The sequence below is a fragment of the Pseudophryne corroboree genome, chromosome 2 (genome assembly GCF_028390025.1).
Source record: "Pseudophryne corroboree isolate aPseCor3 chromosome 2, aPseCor3.hap2, whole genome shotgun sequence".
In the NCBI taxonomy this organism is placed as follows: Eukaryota; Metazoa; Chordata; class Amphibia; order Anura; family Myobatrachidae; genus Pseudophryne; species Pseudophryne corroboree.
In genome coordinates, this window is record NC_086445.1 from 238,980,267 (window position 1) to 238,996,493 (window position 16,227).

Genomic DNA, 16,227 nt, shown 5'->3' on the forward strand with positions numbered 1-16,227 from the left:
TATCCTTGTTCAGTCTAATACAATGGTGGTGGAGTTCTAGCTCATTACTTCTGAAAGAGGGCAATCCAACTTCCCCCACCATTGATTCCATTAAATACATAGAATTTGGAAAACCTCTGTATGGAGCCTATCCCGCCAAGTGTAGGGCTGCCCATCAATAGTTAGTGGTTGGGAACCATCAATGGTGTTGTTCAGATGGAGTACTTTTTCCATCTGATGACAGCATTGCAAGGTTTTCCACCATAAAATGGATGGAAACTATTTTCTAACGATCATTTCTTTATTTTCCCCAGGCCTAAGAGAGCTGCCTGGTTGCTTCTTAACTTGTTAATTGTTCATTGGAGGTGGTCCCAGATGAAGACTCCTACCAGCACTAGGCAAAATGAATGGTCCTCACCTCTCACTGTCTCAAAGAGCCAATCAGGAATTAATGCAGTGGCAACGCCCATCCTGCAACTATGAGTCTGAGGCCAAGTACTATCATTAAAGACTAGACCACAGAAATATATACGATGGCAAAAACCCTTCTACCATTCAATGCCAGCCTTTCAATGTTCATGCCTAGCTAAGAGCAATGCCTTCTGCTGTGCTGCTGCTTTTGTGCTACTGTGTTGCTCCTATTGTACCTAGAACCACAGTTACCTCCTGTTCTGTGAACTTTTCCTGCTGTTTATCTGTGTCTGCAGCAGACATCTTACCCGTTGACCTTGCCTGAACTCTGCCTGCCTGACTATATACTTGAACTGAACAATTTGGCTTCTATCCTTTTAGATTCTTGTATCCCACGTACATTATTCTACATTTTGATGTATTTAATATAAAGACACAGTTTAGTCCATTACTCAATTTTGTATAAAAAGAAGCTATGAATTTGCTTTAACCCTGGAATATCAATTGTTATTTCATCGGCAAAAGACCACAAGTATTCTAACTAATTAATATATAAAAAAATAGTTAGCAGGCTGTCAAAATGACGGAACAACATAACAGCAATGCCAGTGCCGGCGGCTGTACACAACCAAATGAAGCAACATTTGAATTGCGCCATTGGGCACTATCTAGTGGCCGACGACGCGCAAAACACTTGAATTGAGGTGAGGAGCAGCGTTAGCCTTTTATTATATAGGATATACAAATAAGCTAAGGAATGCCACTGGTTAGCAAGTATTCCACTGAGCTTATACCATTGACAATCATACTTCATCCACTCAGCTGTTTGACATATTGCGCAGCATAAACCGATTATTTACATAAGTTATGTAAATGTCTGTATACGGGCTATCTATTCACCAGACTGATCAAATGATCCATATTTCAATCTCCATATGCATTCTGTTTGTCATGATATAAAGCCAAATTTCTGCATGTAACAATGGTTAGGACAATTTGAAGAGATGGGGTACACTCCCATGAGAATGTGGCTAACTATGACGTCGGTCCAGTCACACGCTGCCTTCATCCCAGGCATCATATCTTTCAAATCTCTCAAAAGTATAGTAATTTGGATTACAGGAAAAGCAATACCTTATCTTCCTATCTAGCAGAAAGCCAAACGTTTTCCCCAGAGCCGACCCTAGGCATAGGCAAACCTGGCAACATTTGGCATGCCTAGGGGCACAAGCAGCTTCTGCTGATTAAAATGATATGCGGCATGCCTATATTCTGTGTGTATTATTCTGTATGCAGATACAGCCACAGTCGCACACAGTATATAGGCATGCAGCATATCATTTTAATCAGCAGAAGCTGCATGTGCATCCTAGCCACATAGTAATGCAAACAAGATGCATTTTCATCAAAAATAGGCATCTGCCGTTAGCAGAGTTGCCAGTTGAGTCACGCCAGGCATCTCCTGCTCCATGTCGCACTGAGGCAAGATGTATGAGGACACATCTGTATCCAAGCAGAGGCAGAGGTCACAGTGTTAGTGGCCGTGTGACTGCTGTGTTTGTGTGAGTGGGTTGGTTGTGTAATAGTGTTCGACATATGTGTAAGGGGCAATAAGTGTGTCATGTGTATAAATGCATTTATAATCTGTGGCATATGTGTAAGGGACATTATGTGTATCATTATGTGTATAAGGGCATTAATAAAGGTTGGCATAATGTGTAAGGCGCATTATGTTTATAAGGACATTAATAATGTGTGTCATATGTGTAAGGGGCTTTACTGTGTGGTATTATGTGTATAAATGCATTACTAATGTGTGGCATTATGTGTATAAGGTGCTCTACTGTGTAGCTTAACGTATAGAAAGGGCACTACTGTGTTTTCTAGTGTGAATAAAGAGCAATATGGTGTGGTGTAATGTGCATAAGGAGCAACTCAGTGTGATGCAATGTGAATAAGGGGCACTACTGTGAGGAGTAATGTATATAAGGTAAAGTGGTACTACTGTGTGATGTAACATGAATTAGGGACACTATCACATGATAAACTGTTAATAAAGTTGCACTACTGTGTGGCATAATTTGAACTGGGGGCACTATTGTGTGGCCATGTCCCTTGCCAGCAAAAACACACATCTTTTTGGGCTGTGCACCAGATGTGTGCAATGTTCCTGTTTAAAATATAGGGGGTGGGAACACCAAAATAAGGACTGCTATGGGTGAGGGGTGATGGTGCTGGGAAAGGGGTGCAGGGTCAGAGGTGGAACTAGCGGTGGTGTTAGGGGGCACCAGCCAAAATCTTGCCTAGGGCATTATTTTGGTTAGGGCCGGCTCTGGTTTTCCCGGTTGATGGGATGCCGGCTGTTAGTATCCCAACAGCAGCATCCTGCCCACCAGAATGCCAGCAGCAGGGCCAGGGCGAGCGCCAAGAGACCTCTTGCAGGCTCGGTGGCTCTCTGCGCTCGCCACAAGTTCTATTCTCACTCTATGGGTGTCGTGGACACCCACGAGTGGGAATAGCACCTGTGCGCCGGGATTCCGGGTGTCTGCATGGTCGGCTGTTGGGATTTTGGCATCGGTATCATGACTGCCGGGATCCCGACAGCTGGCAAATTAACTGCATCCCATATAGCGGAATACATAGGTATTCCCGGCGGATGGGATGCCGGATGTCAGTAGCACTATGTTGATCAGAAAAGCTTTAATTAATTAAAATAATTTCCTAAACAGACAGATAATCCTCTAGATTGTAAGATCTTGGGAGCAGGTTCTAACTTTGATGTTTTTGTAATTGTGTAATCTGTACACTGTAATGATGAGATACACAGTGTCGGACTGGGGCATGAAGGGCCCACCGGGGGGATGCTGTAGTAGTGGCCAATGCTTAAGGGTGTGGCCAGGCTCCACTGGGGCGTGGCCAGCCACCACAGAGGTTTGAATAACCATTACAGAGTACATGTTCTGTTCCTCTTGGTAAATATATGATAAACCATATTCTTGTGAAGTATAATGTAACATAAGTATAATGCATAATTCAAGTGCACTAGGATAGAGTCTGGAACCTGATCCTTAGAGGAGGAGGGCCCACAGGCAGTGGGGCCCACCGGTGGTTTTCCCTGTTCCTCTGTGGGCCAGTCCGACCCTGGAGATACATATTTAGATAGATAGAGAGCTTATCTGGATCAGGTTGTTCTGTCCCCTATATACTTCAGTATACATTTCTTGTGGCACGATAACAGATAGTAATAATACTTGTATGATGTCACTGGCACGTGGAAGCAGATGGCATCAGTTACTTACAACATTTCAGATGGCCAAAAAAATCCTATTTATCATTTGCTAAAGACACTTTTGCATGTTTTCATTGATGTGCACACATATTGGCAGATTGCAGGATACTAATTATAATAAAACAGAGCTTCTCATACACATCTACATATGCCAAAAACATTGAAACATGTGAAGCTACAGATTTTTGAGTCAGACACTTTTGAGATTCAGTTTGTCTATATAGATCGATGCATCAGACACAAATACGGGACAATATTTATACAGAGAAAGATGGGGAGATATGGATCCAATATAGAGTGTTTGGAGATAGGAGATGAAAAGAGGGGTTGTTTACAGAAGGAAAACGGAACTGTAATAAAAGAGGATATATTGAGGCGTACATGGAGAATAGAGAGGCAAAATAAGGCCATATGGTGGACAATATGAAGTGACTACCTCCATATTGGAGAAACCATGTATACCTCTAAGTTTCATGTCATTCTACAATGCTGCCCATTTGTCTGTATGTATGTATGTATGTATGTATGTATGTATGTATGTATGTATGTATGTGTATAAATATATATATATAAAATATATATAAAAAAAAAAATATATATATATATAATATTGGATTTTGCAAGTAGTCTGTGACACATCAGACTGGGGTATGAAGGGTCTACAACTTACCAAAATAGGGGTGTGGCTAGTTTAACGTAAATAGTTGACACTCCAACCACCTCCATCACCCTCTTTTATATCTGTCTATACCATGAGCACCAGGCTCAGTAATCTAGATTTAAAACAGAGTGGAAAAGAAGTTCAGGAAGAGCTGTGGCGTAGAGGAAGGGGGCAGGGTCATTTGGCAGTGGGGCCCACTGAGGATTTCCCTGGTATCCTAATGAGCCAGCCCGACACAGTCACTGTGTATCTGCCAGCACAATGTCTTCTAGCACACGACACTCTGCTGACTCCCCACTGTGTTATCTTCTTGTTGTGCTATTGCATTAAAATGACATTTTGCATTTGGACTGTGTTTTGCTAGCCAAGAGCATTTTGTTTCACGTTTTGGTGTTTTGGTGTTAGATTACCTCAGTCACATTCCTTTCTATTACTCTCTCAGTTTGATCATTTGGAAATGTCAGCCCTGTTACAAACAGTGTATCATATGTAGAGTCATTTCAAATCAACAGTTACGCTATATTTCAGACTTGATATTTTAACTCTGTGCACCTCACAACATATTAGTTGCATTCAGTCTATTACACACGCTGATATATCCCACTGCAAATCGTTCACTTTCTACTGTAAACAACTTCTATCCTTAATCTACTACTGTAAGGAACATATCAGTAAACAATTATCATTCAAATCCATTTCAACATTTGTTACTGGCAGACGTATCAAGAATATATAATAAACCAAGGATTCTCAATCAGGGTAAGGAACAAACTTTGGGCTTCCAAGAAATATCGAGTTGTGTACAATATTAAATGTGTTACATACTGCACTGTGGACAGTTTTAGGTTTTATTGTTTATGACATAACCTTTCTTTTCTATTCAGCTACTGTCTATCTCTTTGTGTATTTAGTTAGTAAATAACATTACAGCAATTAACAAAAGGGCTTCTGGAGATAAAAAGTTTAAAAAAAAACTTCTATTACTGTATATGTGCAGACTACTCCAAAAATGTTACATATATCCCTTTTCCATTGTGGACCCGGGAAGTTTCCAAGTCTATAACCCAGCATATTCCCGGGCCCTTGGCCCAACACGGGTAAAGAACAGAGTCGGACACTTTACCACTGCCAAAAATCCCAGGTTGATGTGCGTTTTTGTTCCCCTTTTCCACGGACGTAAAAATCCCAGGTTTTTGCTCATGAACATGCATCAACCAGAGACTTCTGGCAGTGGAAAAGAGTCTGATCCGGGGCCTCCGGTTCCAGGCTGAGGGAATTTGTCAGGTCATGGACCTGACAAATTCCTGGGTCCACAGTGGAAAAGGGGTATAAGATTATTATTATTATTATTATTATTATTATTATTATTATTATTATTATTGTTTATATGGTGCCACAAGGGTTCCGCAGCTCATAACAAAGTGCATAAGCAAATGAGCAAAAGAAGAAAACAGTGACTTACAGAATAAGACAATGTAGGACAAATAGAGAGTATATAAACACTTCTGTATCAGGGGATAGGACACTGAAATAGCCATTAGAGTGGCAGAAACCAAGCATTAGGTGCCGTTGTAGGAGTAGAAAATAGTCTAAGAGAGGGAAAAGCACACGAGGGGAGGGGCCCTGCTTGTGAGAGCTTACATTCTGAAGGGGAGGGGCAGACAGACAGGCGTGGCACAGATGGGGTAGAAGGGATACATGCTGCAGAGGGTTAGAATGAAAGATGGGGCAAAAGTGAGAGAAAAAAACCCAGGATACGTGCAAAAGCCCAGGATTTAGTTGTGTGTGAAAGCAAACTACCTGGGAGGAAGTCTCGGGTCCCTGACCCTGCTCACGACCAGGGTTGGGGCTGAGACCCGTAATTTGCCGGCATGCTAGACCCGGCTTGCTACCCAGTAGCATGTGTGAAAGGGGTGGTATTTTGGTATTTTTCTCTTGTTTCATTGGTTTGACCAGAGGCAAGAAAACATCCTACCTCCTATTTATATATAGAAATCTCCACCCACTTAGGATGGTAAATGATAAAGTTCCTAACAAACCAAAGGCTCAACACACCTCAATACTACAGACACACGTTTTGTACAATAAAAATACAAAATTACATTAAATAAAATGTACCCAAAAATATGTTGACATTTTTACATCATTCTGTATATATCTTAGTAGTGTTTTATGCAATTTATAATAGTAATTGTTCACACTCACCTCGCTGGTCCTAGTAACCAGTGATCAACAGAAATACTTGTATCTTTGGTGTAAGAAGCATAGTAGCATAACCACTGGTATTAAGCAAGCTGCAGAAATCATAATTATTAATTTGTAATAATTTGTTGAAATCATTAAGTGATTAGCTTTTACTGTAATCCTTTTGTTTCTAAAGTTTGTTTTTACTTTTTTATGTAAATGTTTAGTAAACAATAAGAGGCAACAGTTATTTATCAACAGAGATTTTCATTTATTGGCTTAGTAAATAAGCCTTATTTACACTAATAACCAGAATTGGATCCTGCCATATTGCTTTAATTGGTACAATACCCACTGGCTGACACATACAGTAAGTGTACAGGAGTTTCATGTACACCATTATTGTAAAGTTCAAGAAAGACATATTCATTATATTGTATATTTGGTTCATGGTTCAACTGGCTATAGTGTTGACCTTCAGACTAAAAGCTAAAAAAAAAATCTAAAAAGGCTTAGTATAATTAAATATCATCAATTTGTTACCCTTCATGAATTAATTTAGAATTGGTTTATGTATCTGACCTCATCATATTTCCATCTTTAAAACGCAAAGCACTGTGATGTTTTAAGTATTTGTTACAGCCAATATTATGAAAGAAAATTTGGATCACCCAATGGACAAAGGAAAACTAAGTGCAAAGGCCCCTTTATAATAATCATAGCAATAACAGATAGGGCTGCTGTTCTTCATGTGTTCGACATTCCCATGGGAGTTGTAGGATGTAAGGGGTTAAACAGGTATCCTCATCATGTAGATCCACAGGAACTGCCCATAGTGCTTAATAGTACTATAGCAGGTTCAGTGTTTGTGTATGACTTATACTTTTTTATAATACTTTGTTTTGTTGACCATTCGGAGTCTGTCTGCTTACCAGTCTGCTCTTTTTACCTTTCCTCTATTTTACTTTGTACTTTTTTTTTTATCTTTTCCTTTCTTATATTCTTATAGTCCTTTCTCAGCTTACTGTCTCTTCCTATGCTTTGACTGTCTGTTCCCCAGCTGCCTGTCTCTTACACACACACACACACACACACACACACACACACACACACACACACACACACACACACACACACACACACACACACACACACACAATCTCTCTGTGTCTCTTCCCTGTCTGCCTGCCTCTGGGTGCGCCTCTCTCTCTCTCCCTGTGAATGCCCTTCCTCTGTGCCTCTCTTACTTCCAAATCATCTAGCTACATAACCACACACAGCTCACATACCATAAACTGCACAATCCACGTTGCCCCCCTGAACATCGCTGTATTAGTAGCTTTGCAAGACATTGACAGATATTTTTTTTATTTTTTTATTTTTTTTATTTTTGCCTTTAAACCCCAGCCACCAGACAAATAAAGGCAACAGTATACACTTCCTGATTAGCCACATACAGAGGTATACATACTTTTATGCAGAAGTACAGGCACTCACTAGCATTAGTGTTCTGCACATCAAGAACCCAGCCCCCCCACTTCTTTTACAAGGGTAAACTGACTCCCAGACAAATCATTTGTGAACCATTTTAAAGGACTGGTATGGGCCTGTTAGTAAATGAGTGAGTGCAGAGGTGGTAAGCTGGCACAAGACAAGTACGCTAAGCTGGGTTACCTTCTTATGGCTCCTGGTGTAGCTGAAAGAGGCGATCCCTGCCCTTGGAGGGACAGACAGCAGCATTTTTCCTTTAAGGTACAGGGAGATGGGTCACAGGAGACTGGCAGTTCTGTCCAGCCCTCTGACGTCACGCAGCCTATAGTGCAGGCCTGCAGGGTCCTAGTGCCCTCTGTCAGCAAAGGAAGGGAGTGTGTGGAAAGGGAGGGGGGAGAATTCTTGGTTTAACCTCTTCTTTGCCGAGGAAGTTTACTATGCAAATTGAGATAAATGTAAAATACACAACATTGTTGATTCTGCTTTGGAATTACAGTTGCAAAAAAAACTCATTTAATGTTTAACCTTTGTGTGCATTTAGGTGAACTCAAAGTAATCAAGAGAAATAAGACAAAAGGGTGACATTTTCAGCAGTGTTTACAAAATATGAATTTGTTGTGGTGTGTCATCACTATCAATATTGTTTATCTCGAGACAAGGTAAGTGTTAGGAGGCATAAAATTAATGTACATTGGGAATCATACTTCTTAATATCTAAATAAACCATCAAAGCAAATAAAAGAATAGATTACATGTGCACAATATAAGCTCTTCCGCAAGTTTTTCTTATTATAAACTACTGATAATGAATTATTGGAGCATGGTTTATTACTACACTATTCCCCACCCCAATAATGTGTTAGAATTTAATGTTGATTACTGTTGTATGATGTTATCATTAATGTTTGGTTTAACTTGTATTCTTTCAGTGTTTATTCTTGAAGCCATAGAGACGTTATCAACTTGAGCAACTGACATACTCAAGCAAAACGGGTCAATGCCAACATGGAGTACATTCTAAATGAAAGAGTTGTACTAAATATATACGTGATATTATATCTTCCAGGTTATTCTCAAAACTACTGGGTTCAGTATCATATTTTTATTATGAAGAAACATGCAGAGAAGTACGATTTATGTGTGTGTGTGTGTGTGTGTGTGTGTGTGTGTGTGTGTGTGTGTACATATATATATATATATATACACTGTATATAAAAACTATTAAATCTGACTTAGATTTGCTGAAAAGGTTTTATTTAAAACAGTAGTGATTTCATATATTTGCTTTTCTTTTTATTATTTGGGATTTCAGTGAAATTGCTACAGTGTGTGTTCTGTTTTTAAATTTTTGAAAAGTAAACTTTTTGCACTGAATGTTTTGTGGAACCTGAATATATAATGTAAAAATGAAAAACATCATATAATTAAGGTGATCTTTTTATATATATATTAAATTTTCTCACAACAGATTTACAGCATTTAATTTAAAATATTATTTTTTTTATAAGGGTAGCTATGAAATGTCTTGGCCAATAAAAAAATCTAACAGGAACTATCTACTCTGAAAGTACTGTTATGGGTACTAGGAAGCTATAATGGTAGTATTTTATTGGCATATTTGAATATTTCTATTTTATAAGTGTGTTCGTGGTGTACATTTATTTAACGTCACTTAGCTGACTAAATCATCACTGTCCATATGCAAAATACAGAACATACAAAAACCTCCACCATGACATATAAACATTTCATACATAGTAACAAATGTCTTACAGTATACCCCTACACCACATACAGTGATACTGTTGTATGTAAAACATCATATAACAATTAGAGTAAACAATTACGGAAAAAAGGAAATTAGCTTTACAAGTATTTTTTACTTAATTTTCCTGAAACCATCAAAACATTATTTACACTTCTATATGATGTTTTCCTGCTCCGTATCCTTTCTATAATTTACATGTAGTGCCAAAGGCATGAAGAATAAATCATGAAAAAAATATTATAAAAAGGATATAATTACTTATGTACTCTTATGTATTAACTCAGAACAAGTGCGTTCATTCTAGGTACGTTTTCTAACATTCTATTGAATAAGAATATTAATTGTGTTGATTTTGTTTGTAGAAAATACTCCTTTATATAAGAGCAGTGTTTGCTTTTAGTGATTCTTCTCTTTCAAAGCCCATGCTCTGATGATGGGAAAGTATTCTCTTCACCAGAAACCCAGCAGATAGCTCTTACAGTATACACAATATTGCACATGAGCATTTGAACTGCAAAAAAGCTCTGTGACTCCAAACTCCAACATACTGTAAATTAAACTATTTTTTATCTTTATTTTCTCTTTTTTAAATGTTTCCAAGGACACAGAGAACATGTAGGCAACTTTTAAAGACAATTACTAAATGCTCTAAGTAAAACCTCTTAGAAATACTTATATGTTTTAGCACCGTTATATTCTAGTTGAGTTGTTATATGTACACTCATAAATATTGGAATGGTATATTCCACTGAATGAGCAGAATGGGTCCAGCATCATAATTAAACAATTATTAACTGGTTGTGATGGCAGTTTGATAATTGCTGTTGTTTATTCATTAATTTGCTTTTTAAATGGGAATCTGTCAGCAGGTTCCCTAGCGTTATCCTTTTTCTTTAGTACATAGGGGGTCATTCCGAGTTAATCGCTAGCTGCCGTTGTCCGCTGCGTAGCGATCAGTGGAAAAATCAGCTAATCTGCGCATGCGTATGCACCGCAATGCGCACGCGCGACGTACAGGTACAAAGAGAATTGTGGTTTTGCACAGGTTCTAGCAACGTTTTCAGTCGCACTGGGGGCTGCAAGAAGATTGACAGAAAGGGGGTGTTTCTGGATGGCAACTGACCATTTTCTGGGAGTGTTTGGAAAGATGCAGGCGTGCCAGGGAAAACGCAGGTGTGGCTGGGCGAACGCTGGGCGGGTGTGTGACGTCAAAAGCCATCCCTCCAATGTTAGAAACAAAGCACACGATAAGTAACTACAGGGCTAGTCTTGTTTTGCACAAAATGTTTTTGCAAGCGTTCTGCTGCACAGGCGTTCACACTTCTGCAAAGCGAAAATACACTCCCCGGTGACCGGCGACAATGTGTTTGCACGGCTGCTAAAAACTGCTAGCGAGCGAACAACTCGGAATGACCCCCATAGTGCCTTGTGCACATGTAGAGGAAGCCAGCCCAGGAATGAGCACTTTATTGGGATTTCCAGGTCACTCTGCTCACTCCCAGGCCAGCTTCACATACATGTCATAACTCTACCACTACAAAGGGGATAGCTGGTAGCATGAGATGTTCCTTCCTGTGTGAATGAGCTTCTGGGTAACTCTGTGTGTTTTTTTTTTTTTTATATATGTTTATTGAAAGGATCACACAAAATAGCAATATATAACAATATCAATAAGTTATTACAAGGTGTGGAAATATTCAAGGTATGTTTGCAAGTCATTAGCAAGAATATTACATTCCTGAAAATACATTACTAGACAAGTACACAAAGTAGGTAACTCTGTTTTTGGTTTGTATTTTTGTTGTTTGTAAAAGATAATGCTTTTTTTATTTTTAGCCTGGTCACATCTAAATACGCTTTGTTTTAGTTTTGTTAAATGAAAGTTTTTTTAGCAAAAGTTTTTGTAAAAGGATATAATAGTATAAAGAGGAATAAAGGGCCAGTACTGTTTAGACTAGATCAATATGTTACAGATGCAGGTATCAAAGCAAAAAGCAACATACAAAATTGTTCTAGGGGGAAGAGAACAGTCCCCTTCATCCAATACATCCATAACTCCACATTCTGCTCAATCTGCAGTATCAGGTGGTCAAATATCTATCCAGATGAGGGGTGAGTGATGAATCTATTAAATGCAGACCATATTTATTGCTTAAAAAGCTTGTGTCTTATCCCCCAGAACAATGCATCTTATCTGTGATTTTTTTTTAAATGTGTCAGTTAGTGATTAACACATGTATGCTTTAAGTAGGAGTCATGCACTATTATTATTGTTTTCCTTTATTTATATGGCACCAGAAGGGTTCCGCAGCGCAGAACAAAGTGCATAAAAAAATTAGCAAAAACAAGTAAACAGTGACTTACAGTAGAAGACAATGTAGGACAAGTACAGGATATATAAACATTGCTGCATCAGGGGACAGGATACTGAGACATCAAGGTGAAGGAAACTGGGGGTTAGGTGCCATTGTAGGGGGTATGGAGTAGAAAATAATCTAATAGAGGGAAAAGCACATGAGGGGAGAGGGCCCTGCTCGGGAGAGCTGACATTCTGAAGGGGAGGAGCAGACAGACAGGGGTGACACAGATGGGGTAGACAGTGAGCATGTAACAGAGGGTTAGGAGAAGAGTTGGCTGGGTTTGATGAAATGGGTCTTGAGAGCCCATTTAATGTTTTGTAGAGAGATGGGGAGTCTGACAGGGAGAGGTAGAGAATTCCAGAGGTAAGAAGCACCACGGACAAAATCTTAGAGGCAGGAATGGGAAGAAGTAATCAGTTGGCAGGAGAGACGGCATTCATTTGTGGAACTCAGAGTGCAGGTGGGAGTGTAAAGGGAGCTCAGGTCAGATATGTAAATGGTAGAGGAATGGGTGAGGGCTTTGCGAGTGTGAGAAGCTTGAATTGGATCCAGAATGGGAAGGGGAGCCAGTGTAGGGTTGTAAGAGAGGGGAAGTGGACATAGTACGTTTGTAGAGGAAGATGAGCCAGGCCAGCAGCATTGAGGATAGATTGGAGAGGAGAGGCATTTGTCATGGAGGCTAAATAGGAGGAGATCATAGTAGTCCAATCGGGAGATGACAAGTAAGTGGATGAGGGTCTAAGTAGCATCCTGGGTGAGCAAAGGTCTGATACTGGACATTTTTTTTTTAGTTGGAAACAGCAGGACTGTGAGAGTTACTGAACTAAAGCCCTGATTTGAGAAATATTGGTCTAGATTGCAGTTTAGTTTTTAATTGATCAATTAAATTCTAGCTTTAATTTTATAGAATGTACTAGATAAATTATATCTAGAATCTAATCGGTATCTATGGGCAACACCTCTGCTTGTCCTATTTACAGGTTCTATAACTCTCTGACCAATTGGGATAACTGATGTACCTTAGCTAATCGCAATTGTCCATTTGTCAGCTGATATTATGTTAGCAATAAGTATCCACCTGAATTTATTGATGCTTCTAAATTGCTTCTTCAAAAAAACTGACCAGAGTGTTATCACTACCTTCTTTTAATATCAATATTTTTAATTTTAGTCATTTAGCATGGTGTAATCACAAACCTGAAAGCTCCAGAACAAACTGATGGTCATAAGAGATGGTACCATTATGGCGGATTGTATATATAGTAGGGGCTACAAAGCTGCAGCCTCTTTCAATCCAGCCCTCAGTCTCCTAGTCCATTTACTGGCAGCTGCAGGCTTCCCATTGGACGATCTCTCTGATAGTTACATGTTGGGCTGTCAGTCCCAGTGGGAGGAGTTTTCTCTCCCAGGAACTACCAGTCCAACTGTCTGTTATCAGAAAATGTTTCCAAAGGGAAGCCACCTCTGCATTGAGTATTCCAGCGCTACCACAAAGTAGGAGATGCCACTGGTACTATTAGTGATGATCGCATAATAAAGTGCCCTTGATTAGCAGCACCATGCTCAACTATCTGTAATGATATGGAGGCAATAATGGTGTACTTACTTTTTTCACCATTTGCCTATTTATTGTTGAGCTGGTGAGAAGATACTGTCATAATTACTAATTATATCTTGAATTAAAAAAAAAGTCTGCTCCTGAGGCACAGGGGTGTGTGTGTGTGCTGAGGCTGCTGTATAGGCACAGAGGGGTAAATGGAGGGACGAGGCTGCTGCGGAGGCATGGGGGAGCGAAGAGTGAGGGCTTCGTCTGCTGCAGAGGCATGGGGGGGCTGAACAGGGAGTAAAGATAGGGCTGAGCCTGCTGCAGAGTCACAGGGGGAGGGCTGAGGCAGCTGCAGTGGCACGGAGGGGGGGGGCTGAGGCTGCTGCAGTGACGGGGTAGGGCTGAGGCTGCTGCAGTGGGGGGGAGGGGGGGGGGCTGAGGCTGCTGCAGTGACGGGGTAGGGCTGAGGCTGCTGCAGAGGCACAGATGAGGATAGAGTCTGCCTTTGCAGCAGGAGTGCAGGTAGGAAATGCACTGCTGCTGCTACTTCATGGAGGAAGAGGGTGATTAGGCACATCCAGGGGGACAAGTTGACAAGAGAGGGAGGGCCCCATTGATCTTAATCTAGCCCTGCCCCAGGGTACAATGCATCATTTACCTCTCTCTGTGGGCATCTGTCCATCCTTTCCTCCCTGGTGTAAGGAGCACAGATTGGAGATGCCCCTTCATCTCCAATCTGTGCAATCTACACTGGCTGTGAAGCCAGGTGAGCTGAGTTTGGGCATTTTTTCCCCTCTTTTGCTGATCGGTTACTGAAAACAGACTAGGCTTCCTCACCAGGGCAGTGAGAGGGGGATAGGAAAGGAGTGACTCCGCAACCCTGCACTACTGTAGCTCAGCAGTTGCCCCCTGAATACTGCATCCCTGATTGTCTGTTTGCATGACGGAGTATTGGGCAGTACGGATGGTGTAATGGTTAGCATTACTGCCTCACAGCACTGAGGTCATGGGTTTAGTTCCCACCATGGCCCTAACTGTGTGGAGTTTGTATATTCTCCCCGTACTTGCATGGATTTCCTCTGGGTACTCCAGTTTCCTCCCACAATCCAAAAATATACTGGTAGGTTAATTGGCTCCCAACAATAATTAACCCTGGCGTGAATGGGTGTGTGTACATGTAGCAAGGGCCAGGGTACTCGTACGGTCCCTGGCCTTGCTACTAGGTGCCATGTGCATCCTTGCCTGGGATGGGCCGGAATCCAGAGGGATCCTGGCACCGTCCCAAGACACCGGATGCAGCAGGGGCACCAGGCGGCCCTGGCGACTTAGGCCAGGCCTGGTCCAAGCCCCACCTGCCCCTTTGGGTGATGGCGGCGGACCTGCATCCTCCAGGATTCGGGTCCTGACAATCACAGTGCCACATTTTAAATTTGGCGCCAATCGAGAGTGGCGGCGGCGAGCCAATCCCAGCTTGCCGCATCATAGCCCCGCCTCCCGGCACTGGCTTATATTAGCCAGCACCGGGTGCAAGGCCTCAGTTCGTTGGCCGGGAGGGAGTGGAGAAGAGCTCCTGAAGACTGAAGATAGACAACGAGGAAGGCGCCGGAAGTCCTGGAGGGCGGCGGTCATAGTGAAAGAGCTGTTACATGCCGACGCTCGTCGGTGAAGATGTCGGAAGCCCTGGGACAGTGGTGTGCGACACAACAGAGCTTTCACTAGCCACCGCTGCCTGGTGAAGACTCCAGGAAGCCCAGAGGTGGTGGGAGCCGTCCTGCCTCCGGTGAAGACAACGTGGTGGGCACTAGGCCCGGGCAGCAATACGGTATTAGGCCCAATAGAATTGAGTATGTGCCGGGCACTACGCCCGTAGGGATAGAATCTGGCCCCAATGGCAGTAATAGGCCAAGGCATAGTAGGCAGGAAGCCAACGCTATTGCATGGATGATATCTCTTGATCCGGCGCTAGGCCGCAGGTTGTGTAAGTCGGCGCTACGCTGCAGGTGTGGCAAGTCGTGGGCTAGGCCGCAGGTTGTGTAAGTCGGCATTATATAAATCGGTGCTATATAAATAACTGGTAATAAACAAATAAATAATATTGCCGCTGAATGTAAACTCCTAATAGTTATGTCAATATATAACCTACGCGTATATCAATCCACTAATAGACTGATTAATTTGTGGCCCATATACATGATTTATATAGAGGGAGAGTGAAGTAGTTTCAAAAAAGTATATTTATATTAATGAAAATATGCATAAATACACAAACTATACTATAAAAGGGACTTTTGTCAATACATTTCCACATAAAAATCCTTAAGCAAAATGCTTAACCATTGTAAGTGGTTTGTAGATATAAAACCAAAATGCTGAACACCTAAAAGACCAATAGCTGTATATTTATACACCCCGCCCCAAATTCAGAATATGCCGCACAGCAGATGGTGACAGAGAGTGGCAGTGGGTGACAGGAGAGGGTGACAGAGAGAGGCAGCGATTGATGCCAGGGAGAGGCAATGGGTTATGCCAGGGTGCTAG

At 41.3% G+C, this 16,227-nt stretch overlaps 1 protein-coding gene and 1 long non-coding RNA gene across 5 annotated transcripts in view; one reads left to right on the forward strand and one right to left on the reverse strand.

Moving 5' to 3' along the window:
• Nucleotides 1-8,313, reverse strand: part of RBMS2 (RNA binding motif single stranded interacting protein 2) — a 159,824-nt gene extending 151,511 nt beyond the window's left edge. For all 4 annotated transcript variants that reach the window (XM_063952549.1, XM_063952551.1, XM_063952548.1 and 1 more), the window contains exon 1: nt 8,199-8,313. In XM_063952549.1, coding sequence (XP_063808619.1) covers nt 8,199-8,264 — 66 coding nt within the window. In that variant the 5' untranslated portion in view covers nt 8,265-8,313. The remainder of the gene's footprint in view (nt 1-8,198) is intronic.
• The window catches only part of LOC135012509 (uncharacterized), a 68,302-nt gene extending 58,990 nt beyond the window's left edge, over nt 1-9,312 (forward strand). The window contains exons 2-3 of the long non-coding RNA XR_010211458.1: nt 8,557-8,674; nt 8,945-9,312. This is a non-coding gene — a long non-coding RNA (uncharacterized LOC135012509). The remainder of the gene's footprint in view (nt 1-8,556; nt 8,675-8,944) is intronic.
• The last annotated feature ends 6,915 nt before the right edge of the window (nt 9,313-16,227 follow it).